The sequence below is a fragment of the Phocoena phocoena genome, chromosome 2 (assembly GCF_963924675.1).
Source record: "Phocoena phocoena chromosome 2, mPhoPho1.1, whole genome shotgun sequence".
Lineage (NCBI taxonomy): Eukaryota > Metazoa > Chordata > Mammalia > Artiodactyla > Phocoenidae > Phocoena > Phocoena phocoena.
The window spans coordinates 85,628,960-85,646,426 of NC_089220.1; the positions used below are offsets into that span (position 1 = coordinate 85,628,960).

The following is a 17,467-nucleotide window of genomic DNA, read 5'->3' on the forward strand; positions in this document are numbered from 1 at the left end:
GTCCAGTGGTTAAGACTCCACACTCCCATGCAGGGAGTCCAGGTTCGATCCCTGGTTAGGGAACTAGATCCTGCATGCCGCAACTAAGACCCGGCACAGCCAAATTAAAAAAAAAAAAAAAAAAGAATAGTAACTGCAGTTGGCTGAAGCAAACAAAATATGCTTAAATTCATGAGTTTACAGTAATGTTAATAAAAACAACAGCTCATTATCCACCTTTGGAAAGTGCTAGGGAACCAACTTATTTTGAAAACTAGTAATTGAAACAAGCATTTGTCCTGCCTTTACTATGCTACCTGTCCCTCAGTTGATGAAGAAAAGTTGCTCTTTATAAGTATGTCAACACATAAATGAAAAAGGATAAAATTGGAGTTTATCACTTTGTAACCTTGTGATATTGTGATTTATAGTAAGAAATATATATTTGGTCTTTGTCTCACTTTTGGCACAGAGCTCCTAAAACCTTTGGGATTTCCAAAATGATGAGTCTGGTAAAGGTGTCTCTTGTTATGTTAATGAGGTGACTTTTTGACCCACTGAGGGATGGGGCCTGGTTGCCAGGAGAAGCTACCATATAATTAGAGGATTGGAACTTTTAGTTCCAATCCTGGAGGTTTAAACAATCCTCCTGGGGCTGGAGGTTTAAACAATCAGCAATGGCCTATGATTTAATCATCCATGCCTATGTAATGAAGCCTTCATAAAACCCCATAAGGATAATGTTCAGAGAGCTTCCAGGTTGGGGGACCAGAACACTTCTATGTATCATGTGCAGGGCCCCAAACTCCACAAGGACAGAAGCTCTTTTGTTCAGGAGCTTGCCTTATGTATCTCTTGAACTAGCTGTGGATTTATATCCTTTAATAGCCTCTGTAGCAAGCTGGTAATCTCGTGAGTAAATGGGTTTCCTGAGTTCTGTGAGCTGCTCTAGCAAATAAGTCAAACCCAAGAAGGGGGTTGTAGGAACCTCTGATTTTATAGCTAGTAAGGTCAGAAGTATCAATAAAAGTAACAACCTGGATTTTCGACTGGGATCTGAAGTCTGCTCTAGCAAATTAATTGTGCCCAGGGAAGAGACAGTCAGAATCTCTAATCTATAGCCAGTGGGTCAGAAGAAGAGGTAACAAACATGGGCTTACGATTGAGGTCAGAAGTGGAGAGCAGGGCTTCCCTGGTGGCGCAGTGGTTGAGAGTCTGCCTGCCGATGCAGGGGACACGGGTTCGTGCCCCGGTCCGGGAAGATCCCACATGCCGCGGAGCGGCTGGGCCCGTGAGCCATGGCCACTGAGCCTGCGCATCCGGAGCCTGTGCTCTGCAACAGGAGAGGCCACAACAGTGAGAGGCCCGCAAAAAAAAAAAAAAAAAAAAAAAAAAAAGTGGAGAGCAATCTTGTGAGACTGAACTCAACCTGTGGAATCTGATGCTATCTCTAAGTAGATAGTGTCAGAATTGAATTGTAGGACACCCAGCTGGTGTTAGAGAATTGCCTGGTGTTGTGGGGACCGCCCCCCAGCCCCACGTTGGAAATTGGGTCCAGAACCTTTAAGCTCCTAATGAAGTGATGATCTAATTAACTCAGAGGATGCTCATTAGTGACTGCAAATAACACAAAAAGAAATACAGGTACCGACTGACTTGATCAAGGCTCTAGATTGAACTACCAAGTTACAGAAAATGCAGAGGACAGAAAAACATTTAAATATCACCATAGGGATTAATTTGCAGAACTAGTCTGTGGGAAATTTACCGGAAAACTGCCTGGTTTCTTAAACAAATAAATGCCAGTGGGGAAAAAGGAGAGGGACAAGGAAGCTACTCAATAAAAGATTAAAAGACATATCAATCACACTGTATTTGGATCCTGATTCAAACAAAGAGACTGTTAAAAAAACTTATGAGAAAATCAGGGAAATTTGAATGCTGAGTATTTGATGGTGTTAAGAAACTAATGTCTTTGGTTGTGATAATGGTATTATGGTTATGTTAAAAAGGTAGTCCTCATCTTTCAAAGACACATATTGAAATACTTATGAGTGATATAACTAAAAATACAGAATATTGTTATGCTGACTTCTCCAACCTGAATATAGAAATATATATATATATTTGGCTGCACCATGTGGCTTGCAGGATCTTAGTTCCCTGACCAGGGTGAAAGCACGGAGTCCTAATCACTGGACCGCCAGGGAATTCCCAAGATAGAAATATATTAATGCAGCAATACTTTCCATCCACCCCCGGCTTTACTGAGATATAATTAACATATAACACTGTGGAAGTTTAAATTATACATGATAATTTCATACATGTATATATTGTGAAACATTAATATTGGTTACTACATCCTTCACCTCACATAATTACCATTTTTTTGGTGATGGTAGTGGTGGTGAGAACATTTAAGATTTATTCTCTTGGCAATTTTCGAATGTACAATACAGCATTGTTAACTGTTGTCACCCTGCTGCACTTTAGATCCCCAGAACTTATTTATCTGACATCTGGAAGTTTGTACCCTTTGACCAACATCTCATTTTCCCCAACCCCAGCCCTGGCAACCACCAATCTACTCTCTGCTTCTATGAGTTTGTCTTTTTTAGATACTTATACAAGTGAGATCATACAGGATATTTCTGTCTGAATTATTCAACTTAGCATAATGCCCATCTATGTTATCATAGACAGCAGGACTTCCTTCTTTTTTTTAAGGATGAGTAATATTCCACTGTATGTGTATATATATATAAATATATACACATACAATTTGAGATGTATATATATATATATATATCAAATTTTCCATTCATCCTTCGATGGACACTTAGGTTGTTTGTTCCACATCTTGGGTAATCGTAAATAATGCTGCAGTGAACATGGGGATGCAGATATATTTTTGGGATAGTGATTTAATTTCCTTTGAATATATACCCAGAAGTGAGATTGCTGGATCATAGGTAGCTCTATTTTTAATTTTTTGAGGAACTTTCATACTGTTTTCCCTAATACAGCCATTTTTTCCACTGCAAAGCACAGTGAGTAGAGAAGCCATTCAGAAGCCTAGGGTTCCAGGCAAATTGAATTGTAAACCAGCTGTCCCAATACTCTAGGGGTGGGTCCTTTCAAATAGATGAGAAAGGAGACTGGATAGGTAAACTACTATTGGAACATGCCTGACATACAAATCAAAGGCTCACCGTGACTCTATTACTGCCCCTGGATACTAAAATAGCCTCCTGACTGATCCCTCTTGGGCTTCCATCCTTCGCCACTCCTCAGAATAATCTCAAAACAGTGGCCAGAGTAATCATTTAAAATATGTACATCATATGATTTTACTTTTCTCCTTAACACTTTCCAATGGCTTTCCAGCTCACCTAGAATAAAATCCAAAGGCTTTACCATGGTCCCATGCTACCTCTATGACTCTCCCCCGCTGTCATTCCATGCTACCTCCACTGGCTTTCCTGTTGTTCCTCTAACATTCCAGGCTTTCTCCAAGTTCAGGGCCTTTACGTTGGCCTGTTCCCTGTGTCTGAAATTGCCCTTTTACATAACAGCATGACTCTTTTACAACCTTCAGATTTTTCTCAAATGTCACATTCTCAAGGAGGTCTTCCCTGGGCATATTATCTACAGTTTCAACACTCTCCTTTACTCCCTTCCCATCCCCTTTCCTGCTTTATTTTTCACTCCTTAGCTAATCTGATATACAGTTTACTTAATTTGTCTTACTTATTATAAGTTTCTCTCACCAAGCTGCATGAGGTCAGAGGTTTGCCTGTTTTCTTCACTGCTATGTCCCTGGTCATAATAGGTGATTACTTAGAAAATATTTGTTAAATACATAAATGAATACCTGCAAGTCACTCCCCACCCCACAGTTCATTCAAACCTAGTCATGTCACCTAATCAATGATGCCTTTCCTGAAGATCCTATACAAAGTAGCACCTTTCCTCCTACATACACACAGAGATCATTACTGAATCTCCTCACCGTTCTTTTTCCAAAAAATTGCATTTAGCACATTTTGACATATTATATGTTCATGTGTTTATTCTCTCTTCCCTTCCCTGTGGATTCTAATTCCCATGAAGGCTGGGACTGTATCCTCAGGGCCTTAGTACTCAGTAGCTATTTTTTTTTTTTTAGATTAATTTGTGCTTTTATTTGCCAGTATTAACTACAGTGGCCTGCAAACTTTTTTGATCTAAAAGGTACATTTTACATCACAATCCAACAAACACACACATATATAATATGTATACATATATAAAAGTGAAACAAAAGGTTTGCCAAAAACGTCTACCCTGAGTGTTCTTTTTTTTTTTTAAACCAAGGATGAATTTCACTGACACATCATAATCACCAAAGTCCCAGTTCATCTTAGGGTTCACTTTAATGAAATGAATAGTGTTGCACGTTCTACAGGTTTGGACAAAAGTATGGTGACATAAAATCATTATAATGTCATACAAAGTATTTTCACCGCTTATAAAAACTTCTGTACTCTGTGTATTCATCTCTCCTCTCCCCCCAAATCCTGGCAACCATTGATCTTTTTATTGTCCCCATAGTTTTGCCTTTTCCAGAATGGCACATAGTTGGAATCTATTTTTTTTTTTCCTTTAAAAGAGAGGTTCGAAGCCTTTATGTCTGTAAGACACTCATGGCCCACCCACGCGTGGACCTGACAGGCTCTAGGTGGCAAACTCCCCCACTAAATACCGTAGCATTCCTTCCAATACTGAGCCCTGTCGCACTGGTCCTGCCCAGCAGCCACGTGGAGGTGCAGGGGAACACGTGTTGGGTATTTGCTCATAGGAAGGCCACAAGCTTTGTGCCCCTTCTCACAATGAACCTAGATTCCTGTCGGGTGTGTTGTAAACACACGAGCCATTTCTTCAGGCCCCCTGCTCTGAGCACACCCCAAGTAGCTATTTCTTGGATTAATTAATGAACCAGTTCGGTCCGATAGTCTTCCCGCCACAATCACGAACTCTGTCAGGGTGGCTATGAGCTTCCAGCACGACCAAGAGAAGCTCGCCTGCGAGCACTCTAAACTCCTTCATCTCCCGTGCCTCTTCAAAGAAAGGCGATGCCCTTTGCAGGGAACTGCAAAAACATCGGCGTTCCCCATTTCATTTCTGCTAAAATTTAACCACTGAATTGACAGCTCAGGCGAACGCAACGAATAAAAGTATTTAGCAAATTACTTTGTAAACTATCTTTGTAGTCTGTCGGTAAACTAAAACTTAACGGACTTACTCGACTTTATACCACCGTCGCACGGTGGGAGAACAAAAGCTAGTTCCCAATAGGCGGGAGCCGGCCCCAACCAGCCAGGATCTGCGCCCTCCCGCCCCCGACAGGATTGGTCCAGGCTCCGCAGGCACCGCCCTGGTCGGGCAGCCTGCGCCCTCGTGGGCGGGGCCGTCCCGTGAGGCGCGTGGGAGGAGCGAGGCGGGGCGGCCCGGGCGTCTTCCAGTCCAGGATTGGCTGAGGTTCGGCAGGCACAGTCGCGGCCGGGCATCCGCCCGCATATGGGCGGGGTTGTCCCGTGAGGCGCGTGGGGCAGGCGGGGCTGGGCTGGGCTGGGCTGGGGCTCGGCTTGGGGCTGGCGTTGGGGATGCTGCAGCTGGGCCGACGTGCGGGACTTGAGCCTTGGCCCAGGGGATGGCCAACGTGCGGGTGGCCGTGAGAGTCCGGCCCCTCAGCAAGAGGTGAGTCTGGGAGGGAGGGGGCGCCTGAGGCGTCAAATGAGCTGAGAGGAGGGCGAGGTCCTCGCCTCTCCTCCAGTGATTCTGGCGCGGAGAAATCAGACACAAAGTGGCCCAAGGGTCCAGCGTCCGGAAACTGTAAAAGCCTGGCGGGACAAAGCCTCGATCTGGTTGGGTTTTCGATTAGTGCCCTGGCGGGTAGCGGTTAGTGGATGGCCTCAGGGTGGCCTAGCCTGTGTCCCTGGAGTCCTGCCAGCAGGAGTTTTGAGGGACCGCGGCTCAAGTCTTTTTTTTTTAACATCCTTTTTGGAGTATAATTGCTTTACAATGGTGTGTCAGTTTCTGCTTCATAACAAAGTGAATCAACTATATGTATACAGATATCCCCATATCTCCTCCCTCTTGCACCTTCCTCCCACCCTCCCTATCCCACCCCTCTAGGTAGTCACAAAGCAGCGAGCTGATCTCCCTGTGCTATGCGGCTGCTTCCCACTAGCTATATATTTTACATTTGGTAGTGTATATATGTCCATGCCACTCTCTCACTTCATCCCAGCTTACCCTTCCCCCTTCCCGTGTCCTCAAGTCCATTCTCGACGTCTGTGTCTTTATTCCTGTCCTGCCCCTAGGTTCTTCAGAACCTTTTTTTTTCCCCATATATATGTGTTAGCATACGGTATTTGTTTTTCTCTTTCTTGATGCATGGTGTGGGCCTTTCTCCCTGGGTACACCGAGAAGGGCTGGGAAAGGGGGAGAGGGATCGGGCGGTCTCCTGTCTCCTTGGTGGCTCTGGAGTACCTGTGAGGAATGGGGCAGAATTGTGTGCGTGCCTGTGTGCACATGGGTTTCTCTGTGAAGATGTGGAGGAAAGCAGATTGTAAGGTATGAGGGGGAAACGGAGGCTCAGAGAGATGGTGGTTTCATTCGGTGCTCGACAGCAGAACTGGCAAGAAGGGGAAGTTGTTTTAACCCCTTCCCGCAACGTAGTCAGTGCCCATTTCTTCATGCGTGAATCTGATCCTGCACTTCTCAGCGGTTGAGGCATCCAGGGTCCAGCCGCATAATTTCTTTCCCTTCTTACTGATTTTCCACTCATAGGTTTGGAAAGTCAGGGAAGGCTTCACAGAAGGGTTGGTGCTTGAACCCAAACACTTTTAAAAGAGCTGCTAGAGTCTGCTGACAGGTGGAGAAGGTGTAAAGAGCACTCCGTGAGAACACTGAGAGCGAAGGACTTAGGCTGTTAGGAAACAGAAAAGTTTCAGTTGTTTGAGGAGAGGGTGTGTGGAGGGAGATGAGTAGTAGGAGATAAAGCTGGCAGAATGTGGTTTGGGACCTGAAGGCACATATTGGAACTCTTTGGCAGGCACAGACTCAGTTAACAAAGTCATTGGATCTTATGTGGTACTTGGAAAGAAATCTTAGAGGTCAAGCTTCCATTCTTAATTTTTCCAGATGAGAAAATGGTCTTGTTTAAGATCTAAAAGTAGGTAAGAGCCGAGTTCCTTTCACCAGACCAAGCCGCTCCTTCCTGAGATAACAGAAAAGTTGGACTTCTTTCTCAGATGCCTGTTTGCTCAGTAGGACTAGAATAGACTATCAGTAAAATGATAATATGGGAAATGGCTTTGGTGCCCTCCCTTTTACCTCACAGTTGTTTCCCATAATCAGAAAATCCATGTCTCATTATAAGATGCTGCCCCTTGTTTGTCCCAAATCATCCATCATTGAGAAAACATGTTTTCTTTTGCCAATACTGTAGGCTCTGGAACACTAGCCGCTGCTCTGGCAAAAGTTACTTTTCATGCACTGTATTCCCTTTCTGTGCTCTTCTTTTTAAATCTGTGAAATAGTGTAACTACTTTAATGGGTTTTTTTGTGAAGATCAAATGAAAGGGTATATTAAAGATACTTAGAACAGAGCCTGGCTCATTTTAAGTGTCCAGTAAAGTGCTAGCTATATAATTTTTAACAGCTGCTTTTATTCCTCCCTCTTCTTAGCTGTCTTTTTAAGTTTTACAAATGAATAGATCAGTGGAAATGGCTTGGTTATTTTCTCCTCTAGGGCAGTGATTCTCAAATTATAGGAGACATACAGTCCACCTGGGAAGCTTGTTATAATGCAAGTTGTTAACAGGAGTTCCAATTAACTAGCCCCACCTTCTCCCATAATTCTGATGAAGGTAACCTGTGGACCACACTTTGAGAAACACTGTCTTAGGAGTAACCGTGTAACTGAGGATTTATTCCTGTGCAAAATCTTTAACCCTAACAAATGAATGCCTGTTGGTAGAATTCAGGACCCAGAGACATCCGTAGACTTCCTATGAGCTCTGTGCAGTCCGCTGCCCAGTTGAGGTTGGTGCCCTTTCTTTCTATTCTGCTCAACTTTAATTTGTCCTCATTTTGTTTTAGAATATTTTGGAACCACTAGATTACCAGTGGCAGTGGTCCAGGCAGGGGAGGGGCAGCATCTCACCCACCTTTAGTGTCATATCTTTCTGTCAAGAGGTCAAGTTCAAGACCCTTTTTTCTTTTGGCTGCTTTATGCTAAAAAGTCCTAGAAAAATCCTCAAAAAAGGGCTTACTTTAAAAAATTAAATAGATTTGTAAACGTTATTGCATATTGTCCCCCTTATTTTCTTTATTGTGCAAATTCACTATAACCTGTGTATTTTATAGTGGGTGGAGGGAGAGTAAAACCTACTTTTAAATGCAGAGAGGAAAAAAAATTATCTTAACACCAAAGATGAAAGATTTTCTTTAGGAGAGCTGAGGGCTGGGGGCAGGAGGTGTAATTTTATGATCCTGGGGGACAAAGAATATCCCTGCTGCCTTAAGTACTGTCTTGTATGAAATGTGAAAGAAAGAGCATCAGGGCCTTGAGGAAATTTAAGTAACAGAAATGTCATCACCTGGGAGAGGGAAATTTTTTATCCAGGGCTTTATCCTAAACACACTGATAGGTTTAAAAAAAAAAATCTTAAATGTAAAGACCCCTGTCTCACTGTGCACCCCTTGCCATCCTCCAGCCCCCAAATCCTCAAGGTCACATCCTGGAAACCCTGAGGAAAGATAAAAATGAGACTGAATATATCTGCTCAACTTTCAGGTCTCAGGCCAGGAGTAATTTAATTGATAACTTTCTTTGTAGTAGAAAAAGTGCCAATGAGTTAACTCTCATCTATTAACATTCTGACCTTAAGCACTTTAGCTAAAGTTCTTTATGTTGTGAAAAAGGATTTCATATCTAGAATGGAGTGTATTCCATTCATTTTGGCCTTAAGGTATATGGATCCTATGGATTAAGCCCCTTAAAGTGAATTTAGGGGTTGGATAGTTGTTAGCAGTGTTACTGCAGAACTGCAAGTTTAGGAAGATGCTTAAGGATCTTGGCTCTCATTCTGATTTAGGAAGACATAAGGAAAGGATTTGGGAAGCGTGTTCTCAGGTCTCAACAGAGAGGACTCCAAAACCTTTTTTGTTATTTTCTGTGCTCAGAATATCAGAGAAAATGAGAAGTGATGCCATGCTGTGTGCTGAGCGGAGGATATTCTCCATGGTTTCCAAGCCCGATTTCTAAGTCATATGGCTTTGTGGTTAGACAGATCTGGGTTGAAATTTCAGCTCTGCCACTGCTAGCTGTGTGACCTTGGACAAGTTACATAATTTCTCTCAGCCTTGGTCTTCATTCTGAAAAAAATGAAGATATGTTAGGAAGCTATGTCAGGAGGGTGTGTTAAGAGGATTGCATAAGATGAAGTATAGTACATACTCTACTTAATACAGTGCCTGGCACATAGAGGGTGCCCAACAACGGTGACTCTTCACTGTTCCCAAGCCAAATTCTAATAATCCAGGGACGTGTGCCAACTAGGGGACTGCTTGATATGATGCTGATAGCCATTAATGGAGACGGACACCCCAGTTATGGAGACAGCGGTAGGGAAACACTTTGTCCCAATAGCGCTGTTCTCAGCTGCTCTTTTCTTTCTTTTTTTAAAAAAAAAATAAATTTATTTATTTATTTATTTATTTTTGGCTGCATTGGGTCTTCGTTGCTGTGTGTGGGCTTTCTCTAGTTGCAGCGAGCGGGGGCTACTCTTCGTCGTGGTGCGCAGGCTTCTCATTGCAGTGGCTTCTCTTGTTGCGGAGCACAGGCCCTAGGCGCGCGGGCTTCAGTAGTTGTGGCCCACGGGCTCAGTAGTTGTGGCCCACGGGCTTAGTTGCTCTGCGGCATGTGGGATCTTCCCAGACCAGGGCTCAAACCCGTGTCCCCTGCATTGGCAGGTGGATTCTTAACCACTGTGCCACCAAGGAAGTGCCTCTTTTCTTGATTAACTTAAAGAAGCAATATTTCTTCTCATATGGGTTGTGTTTTGTTTCTAGGGAGACCAAAGAAGGGGGAAGAATTATTGTGGAAGTTGATGGCAAAGTGGCAAAAATCAGGAATTTAAAGGTAAGCCTGAAATTGTTTTCCTTTTTCTTTTCATTGAGGAGCTAGTATTATTACAGGGCTTCTGTGGGTGAAGGTGGGTATGCGAATGTGTTTAGAGAGGGGGATTGGGAGAGGGAAGGGCATGTAAGGGGAATTGTGGGAAGAGCTTTGAGCAACCACAAAGAAAATATAAAAATACAGCAGGAAAGAAGTTCCAGGGATGTGGCTGCTGCAGCCCAAGTTCTATCAAATGGGGTACAGCTGTTTTGGAAACTGGTCAGTAGTTGTTCTGAAAGTAAACACTAGGAGTGTTATGGGGGCTGTGGCCAACTGGAATCATGCTGGGGACTATCCATGCATATATTTAACTCACTCGACCACCAATTAGACTTCGGCTCAAGTCTCTTATTGGATATCACTTCATCTAGAAGCATTACCAGGGCTTTTAGTATGCATCTGCTAATGCAGGACTCTTCTTTTGGCCGTAGTGAAGGAGAAGTAAGAGACTTTAGATCTCAGAAGAGAGTCGGTCACTAGCCTGAGTCTTGCTACAAATTCTCTTTTACAGATCTGACTGATCTTTGAGTCACAATTGGACAAATACTGGCAACTTCCTCCCCTACCCTTCACCCCTTCCTAGGGCTAATTTCCTCCATCCCATTCCTCCATTTCCCAGGCCAGCGGAAGTGGAAGGGATTCTTTTGAAAGAACAAATGGCCCTTGAGCAGTGGAGAGGGACGGGGCAGCCGGCCATGTGACTATTGCTGTGGTCAGCTTGCAGGTGGTACTCAGCATTCCTGAGAGCTGAGGAAGCTGACTTGTAGGACGAGAGTTATCTGGATCCCAGGGCCCCCAGCCATGCCCACTCTTGTGTTACTCCTCTGATGTGATCTGTTTCCTTTTGTCAGTAGCTCTCTGCTGAAAGAGAAGCCTGCCAGACTTTCAACAGGAGCTCCCCGGGGACAAAAGACCTTTCATTCTCTGCTCTTATTTATGTCTCTGTTGCCTAATCACTTCAGCTGCTTTGTTCTGAGAGCCCATATTTTTGGTTCTTAAGAATAAATTCTGGCCAAGATCAAACTTTAATCTGCCCCCTGCACACCTCGCTGACTGCTTACTTCACTGAGGCCAGTTATCCACTAAGAATCTCTTAGTCATTCTGGCAGCCTCATTCTATTGTGGCTTATGGTACCTAGTTCAAAGGATTGTTTCTCCCTGTCCAGAGTCTAAATTTTAAATAGTAAGATAGGCATTTCTGTGAATAGTGCCATTCTCCCCAGTACCTAGAGGTCAGTACAGTTCTAAGCTCAGGCTCTGCCCTCATCTACCTTGGGCAGTTGGAGTGGTCCTAACTCTTCTGTCCAACATACTTTCTCATTCACTGGGGGTGGATACCCCAAGGACCTCTGTGTTTGCCCTAGGTTGATAGAGCCTGTCAGGCCCAGGGACTGAATTACGCATGTACTACCAGTATCTTCTACAGAAATACTTAGAGAAGAAATGACAGTAAGAAGAAGAGGCCCAGAGAAGGAAAGGCTTTTTCTCCCAAGCTGTCTTATGCCTCATAGGGCTGGTTTGTATGTGGGTTGATATGTGATAGTATGATAGACAGGCATTTAATTCTCTGGGGCTTCATTGTACCTAACAAGATGAAGACAAAGGTTACTTTTTCTTTTTCAGGTAGATATGATAAAGATTCTCATGATCAGTCCAGGTATCTCTAGCTACAGCAGAGAGGAATCAAGTGCTACTGGCCAGATTCTGATATTATAGTAGAGAAGACACTGGATCCTATGTTTGATTTTAGGTGGACGGTCGACCCAGTGGCTTTGGCGACTCCCGGGAGAAGGTTGTGGCATTTGGCTTTGATTACTGCTACTGGTCAGTCAACCCAGAGGACCCCCAGCATGCATCTCAGGATGTGGTAATGTCATTTTTCCTTCACTCTCCCCAGCTCTTTATAATTGGATAGTTATTGGGAAATTAACATGGAATCTGGGCCCTGGCTATTTCTTACTTACGGTAGTTTGGTCAGAAACTAATGATGTTTTGACCTGGGAAGTGGTAGTGAGAGGCATCAGTTGCAGAAAGAGCAAAGGAGATAAGAAAAGACTGCTTGTTGAGGGCACGGAAATTGACTAGTGTCCATTTAGGCTTGGACCTCCGTCTGATTCAGATGGGTACGAGGTAGTTCAGGCAATGTTCTGCTCCTGTGGTAGGTGAATGGGCTCACCTCAAACTTGACCTTGTGTTGTACGCAGCAGAAGGGCCCATGAGTCGTAGAGACTGGTATCTTCTTTGATTCTTAGGCTTGTGCTCCTAGGCTGAGTGTAAAGGGCTGGACAGTTAGTCTGCCAGCCTGGAATGTATGTAAGAGGCGAATTCTGTTCATCTGCTGAGGATTGAGAGGATGAGCCAAGCCTGTACTGGCTGGTGCTGTAGGTCACCCTTCCTGCTGATTAGCTCTCCCATAAGTTTCTGAGGCAGCAGGTCTGGCCAGGTGGGTCTACAGGACTTCTTTCTGTTTCTGTGAAGCAGCAGCCTTGTCCTGGTTGGAGCACTGTCAAAGGTCATGCATTTAGTCCCCATGACGTCCAGCAAGCCTTGCCTGATTCAAGTCTGTGACCACAGACAATAGTCCTCATCCTAGCAGCTGCCAGGGTCCTTTCTAAAATTAGAAAAATCATTTATTTGGCCTTTCAGATGTTCTTTCTTACCTGTGAAAGAGAATACTAGAGGAATATGTCTTTAGGAAAAAAACATTGAAAATGGGAAAATTTGGGGGAGAACCCTAGGCAACCATTGCCTATCAGTGCATACATCTTTGAACAAAAAGCCAAAGTGTGTTTTCTGCTAAGTATGTTAGTCTTTTGTGAAACTTTTCCTAATTATGCCAAAGAAACAATGTTATCAAGCCTGAGTGACTTGGAGGACAGCATAGGCATACCTCGTTTTATTGCACTTTGCTTTATTGCCTTAATGGATACTGCATTTTTTACAAATTGAAGGTTTGTGGCAACCCTGCATCAAGCAAGTCTATCCGTGCCATTTTTCATAACATTTATTCACTTCGTGTCTCTGTGTCATATTTTGGTAATTCTCGTAATATTTATAACTTTTTCATTATTATTATATTTTTTATGATGATCCCCGGTCAGTGATCTTCGATGTCACCACTGTGACTCACTGATGGCTCAGATGATGGTTAGCAGTTTTTAGTCTTAAAGAATTTTCAGATTAAGGTATGTTCAGTGTTTTTTAGACATAATGCTATTGCACACTTAGTAGACTGCAGTATAGTGTAAACATGACTTTTGTATGCGCTTGGAAACCAAAAAATTCATGTGACTGGCTTTGTTGCAATTATTTGCTTTATTGTGTTGGTCTGGAAGCGGGCCTGTAACATCTCCGAGGTCTGCCTGTACTGATTTTCTGCTGATACAGACTTCTGAAGATGATTGGATAATTCTAAACCATGGAAGTATAATTCCTCATCCATCCCTTTTGAGGGGAACATGTGGAAACAAGACCCTAGACCACTGTGAGATTTGTTGTTTCAGTGGGTCCCTTCTATTATAATATGAGCACCCCACTTTTTTTTTTTTTTTCGGTACTCAGGCCTCTCACTGTTGTGGTCTCTCCCGTTGTGGAGCACAGGCTCCGGACGTGCAGGCTCAGCGGCTGTGGCTCACGGGCCCAGCTGCTCTGCAGCATGTGGGATCTTCCCGGACCGGGGCACGAACCCGTGTCCCCTGCATCGGCAGGCGGACTCTCAACCACTGCACCACCAGGGAAGCCCGAGCACCCCACTTTTGTAGTCACAGTGTGTTTGCTATAAATGCTCAGCAGAAAGGGGCAGTGTGGGTATTACCTGGCCCCTACCAAGTCTTCTCCATCCTTTGGAGGATGAGGGCACTGGCAGGTCCAGGCTTATCTTGTGGCCCTTGACTTTTATCCCAGCACTCAAGCAGGTATGAGGTATCTGGTTACTGCTGTTTGTATTGTTCCACTAAGATCCTCCAAGAAGAGCCAGGGGAGGAAGTGACTCTCAAATAAGAGCATGGGACTCCTAAAGCAGTTCGCCGTTGTGACAGTATTTGTGGTATCGAAGACAGTGGTCTTTCTATTAGCAGAAAGTGTGAGCATTCTGATGGCTCTTTCCATCCTTCTTGACCATAGCATACTTAGGACTGTTCTGTACATAAGAAACATTAACTAATTTGTGTAACATTTTTTGGTTTTTCTTTTTTTTGCGATATGCGGGCCTCTCACTGTTGTGGCCTCTCCTGTTGCGGAGCACAGGCTCCGGACGCGCAGGCTCAGCGGCCGTGGCTCACGGGCCCAGCCGTTCCGCGGCATGTGGGATCTTCCCGGACTGGGGCACAAACCTGTGTCCCCTGCATCGGCGGGTGGACTCTCAACCACTGCGCCACCAGGGAAGCCCTGTGTAACATTTGATAGATAATCTGGGAAGTATGTGTAAACAAAACAAAACTACATATCTATATCTATATATCAGCAAGCCCAGGTATAATTTTGGTATGAGGCTCACTTTTTATATTTATGTAGCTTAAGTGTATAAAAATAACCTAGTGGAAACCCAGAAGCCCATAGAGGAGGGGAATTCATAAATATGATTCCTTTTCTGTTGCCCGATTTGAAGTTCAATGGAAAGATCAAATGGCATTTGGACAGGAAGCCTGTGCAGAGAGATAAAACCAGTGTCTCCTAAGGTTTATTCTGGCTTGTTTACTAATTGTCTAAGGCACTCATTGGTCAGGTTACGAGAGGGAAGGAAAGGAATCTCTGTCACAGGCTGGAGAAGGGCCAGAGGTCCCAGAATGGTGGCAAGACTCACATCCACATGATTTGGTTGGAGGGACTCATCACTTTGACACAGAAATTGGAGCCCAGTCTTAATCCTAATCATTACGGCTCTGAGGTCACCAGGGATAGGAAAGGCAGATTATCATAGAATCATAGGACTTGGCATAAGGAAGCATTTAGATGTCATCTGTTTCATCTTCTCCCAAAGTACAGCAATCCTCTCTACTGTCTTTGTGATCATATTTTGGCGGGTGGGGGGAAAGGGGCCAGTCTTATTGAAGTATAATTTTGGTACAGTAAAATTCACCATTTAGTGTACAGTGTACGGTTCTGTGAGTTTGGACAAACACATACAGTTGTATAACTTCCACTACAATAAGTATATAAAACAGTGCATCATCCCCCAAATTCCTTCATGTCCCTTTGTAGTCAGACTGTTCTTACCCACCCAGCCCCTGGCAACTGCTGATCTGTTTTCTTCCCTACAGTTTTGTCTGTTCCATAATGTTGTATAAATGTAATAAAATAGTATGTAGCCTTTTGAGTCTGGCTTACTTAGCATGATGTATCAATACTTGATATTCACCTCTGCTGTTGTGTGTACCATGTATCATTCTGATCTATTCAGACTCATTTACATCATCTTCTTGCCCTAAAGAAACCTCACGGCTTTGGAAACACCAACTCTAATTGCACAGAGTAAGGGACCAAGTCCCTGGAGGACTGTGCCTCCTTTTTTGAAGGAAGGACTGTCATCACCCTCAGAAGAACAGCACTGATTTCAGAATATCCAGATATCCGAGGGGAAATTTTCCCCACGGGCCTTGGGGGGATTTTGAGCAACATCATAAGGCATTGCTTGATGGATGTTGACAAGAAGTCACATGTTCAGTGTTGGTGTTGCTTTCTCCTCGTAGTCTCTTAGAGCATTAGAACTTGAAGGGAACTTAGCAGCTATCTAGGCCAGGCTTCCCCAACCTTAGCACTGTTGATATTTTGGCTGGTTAATTCTTTGTTGTAGGGAGTCTGTCCTGGGCATTGTAGGATCTTTAGCAGCATCCCTGGCCTCTACCCATTAGGTGCCGGTAGCAGTCCCAATCGTGACAATGAAAAATGTTTCCAGGCAAGGCCCACTCATCTAGGCCACGCTCTCCTGTTCCAGATACAGCGTGTAACTTACATGGTCTTATACAGGCAGTTAATGCCAAAGTGGGACTGGACCCTTGCTTGCTGTGGTGGCCTTTGCATTGCATTGTACCACTCTACCTCCCTGTCTTTATGTTTATGTTACAGCCTCAAAAGATAGGTTCAAGATTAAAATTCCTTTGTGCTCTAGCACTTCCCAGTCCTTAGTGGTGACACGCTTGAACACATAGATCAGGTGTCAACAAATATGAGCCTCTAGAGAGCAAATCGGCTACTGCAAGTTCTGCTGAGAGGCAGCTTCCTTGTTAAATATCTATAGACTCTAAGTGTTTATCATTTCATTTGACTTTCTTCCAAAATCTATTACCCCTATATTATTTACTCCATTTTATAGATAAGGAAACCGAGCCACAGAACGGCTACAAGACTTGCCTGAGTCACTTAGCCAGTAAGCGGTAGAGCAGGGATTCAAAGCCAAGACTGTCCGGCTCTAAATTCTATGTCGTGTCCACCAAGCCTCACTGACTCTCAAAATTAAACAAATCTCATTTAGTCTGCTAGTGACCTGGTCCTCTCTTTATGCATATTATCTAATTTAATCCCTTCAACAGCCTGAAAGGTAGAAGATTTTATTCTTCTTCTATAGTTGAGGAAATTTAGGATAAGAGCGATATGATCTGCCCGAAGTCACACAATAAGAAAATGAGTCTTAGATTTGAAAAGAGGATCATCTGAATGCAAAGTTCATATTCTTTACTAAACTACAGTGTAAAAAGACGGATATAGGAAAAGGAAGAGATGGAAAGTTGAGGAGAGAGGGTGAAGGGAAAGAGAGAGAAAAGGTTATAGTGAATGGGGACTAGCAGGGGATTATACTACCTGACTTGTCCATTACCCCATGACCCTGATGTCATCAGCATCCTATTTTTTTAAAAAATTTATTTATTTTGGCTGTGTTTTGGGTCTTCGTTGCTGTGCGCGGGCTTTCTCTGGTTGCTACGAGCAGGGGCTACTCTTTGTCGTGGTGTGCAGGCTTCTCATTGTGGTAGCTTCTCTTGTTGTGGAGTGTGGACTCTAGGCACGCAGGCTTCAGTAGTTGTGACACATGGGCTCAGTAGTTGTGGCTCGTGGGCTCTAGAGCGCAGGCTCAGTAGTTTTGGTACACGGGCTTAGTTGCTCCGCGGCATGTGGGATCTTCCCGGAGCAGGACTCGAACCCGTGTTCCCTGCATTGGCAGGCGGATTCTTTTTTTTTTTTTTTTGCGGTACACGGGCCTCTCCTGTCGCAGAGCACAGGCCCCGGACGCGCAGGCCCAGCGGCCACGGCCCATGGGCCCAGCCA

The 17,467-nt window shown here is 44.0% G+C and overlaps 1 protein-coding gene and 1 non-coding gene across 2 annotated transcripts in view; one reads left to right on the top strand and one right to left on the bottom strand.

The window, feature by feature from the left end:
* Positions 1–4,799: 4,799 nt before the first annotated feature.
* On the bottom strand, positions 4,800–4,929 carry LOC136119731 (small nucleolar RNA SNORA11). The gene has a single exon (XR_010655692.1). It is a non-coding gene; the product is annotated as a small nucleolar RNA SNORA11 (small nucleolar RNA).
* Positions 4,930–5,674: 745 nt separating this feature from the next.
* The window catches only part of STARD9 (StAR related lipid transfer domain containing 9), a 126,243-nt gene continuing 114,450 nt past the window's right edge, over positions 5,675–17,467 (top strand). Inside the window, 3 exon segments of the mRNA XM_065871712.1 lie at positions 5,675–5,721; positions 10,105–10,174; positions 11,961–12,077. Coding sequence (XP_065727784.1) covers positions 5,675–5,721; positions 10,105–10,174; positions 11,961–12,077 — 234 coding nt within the window.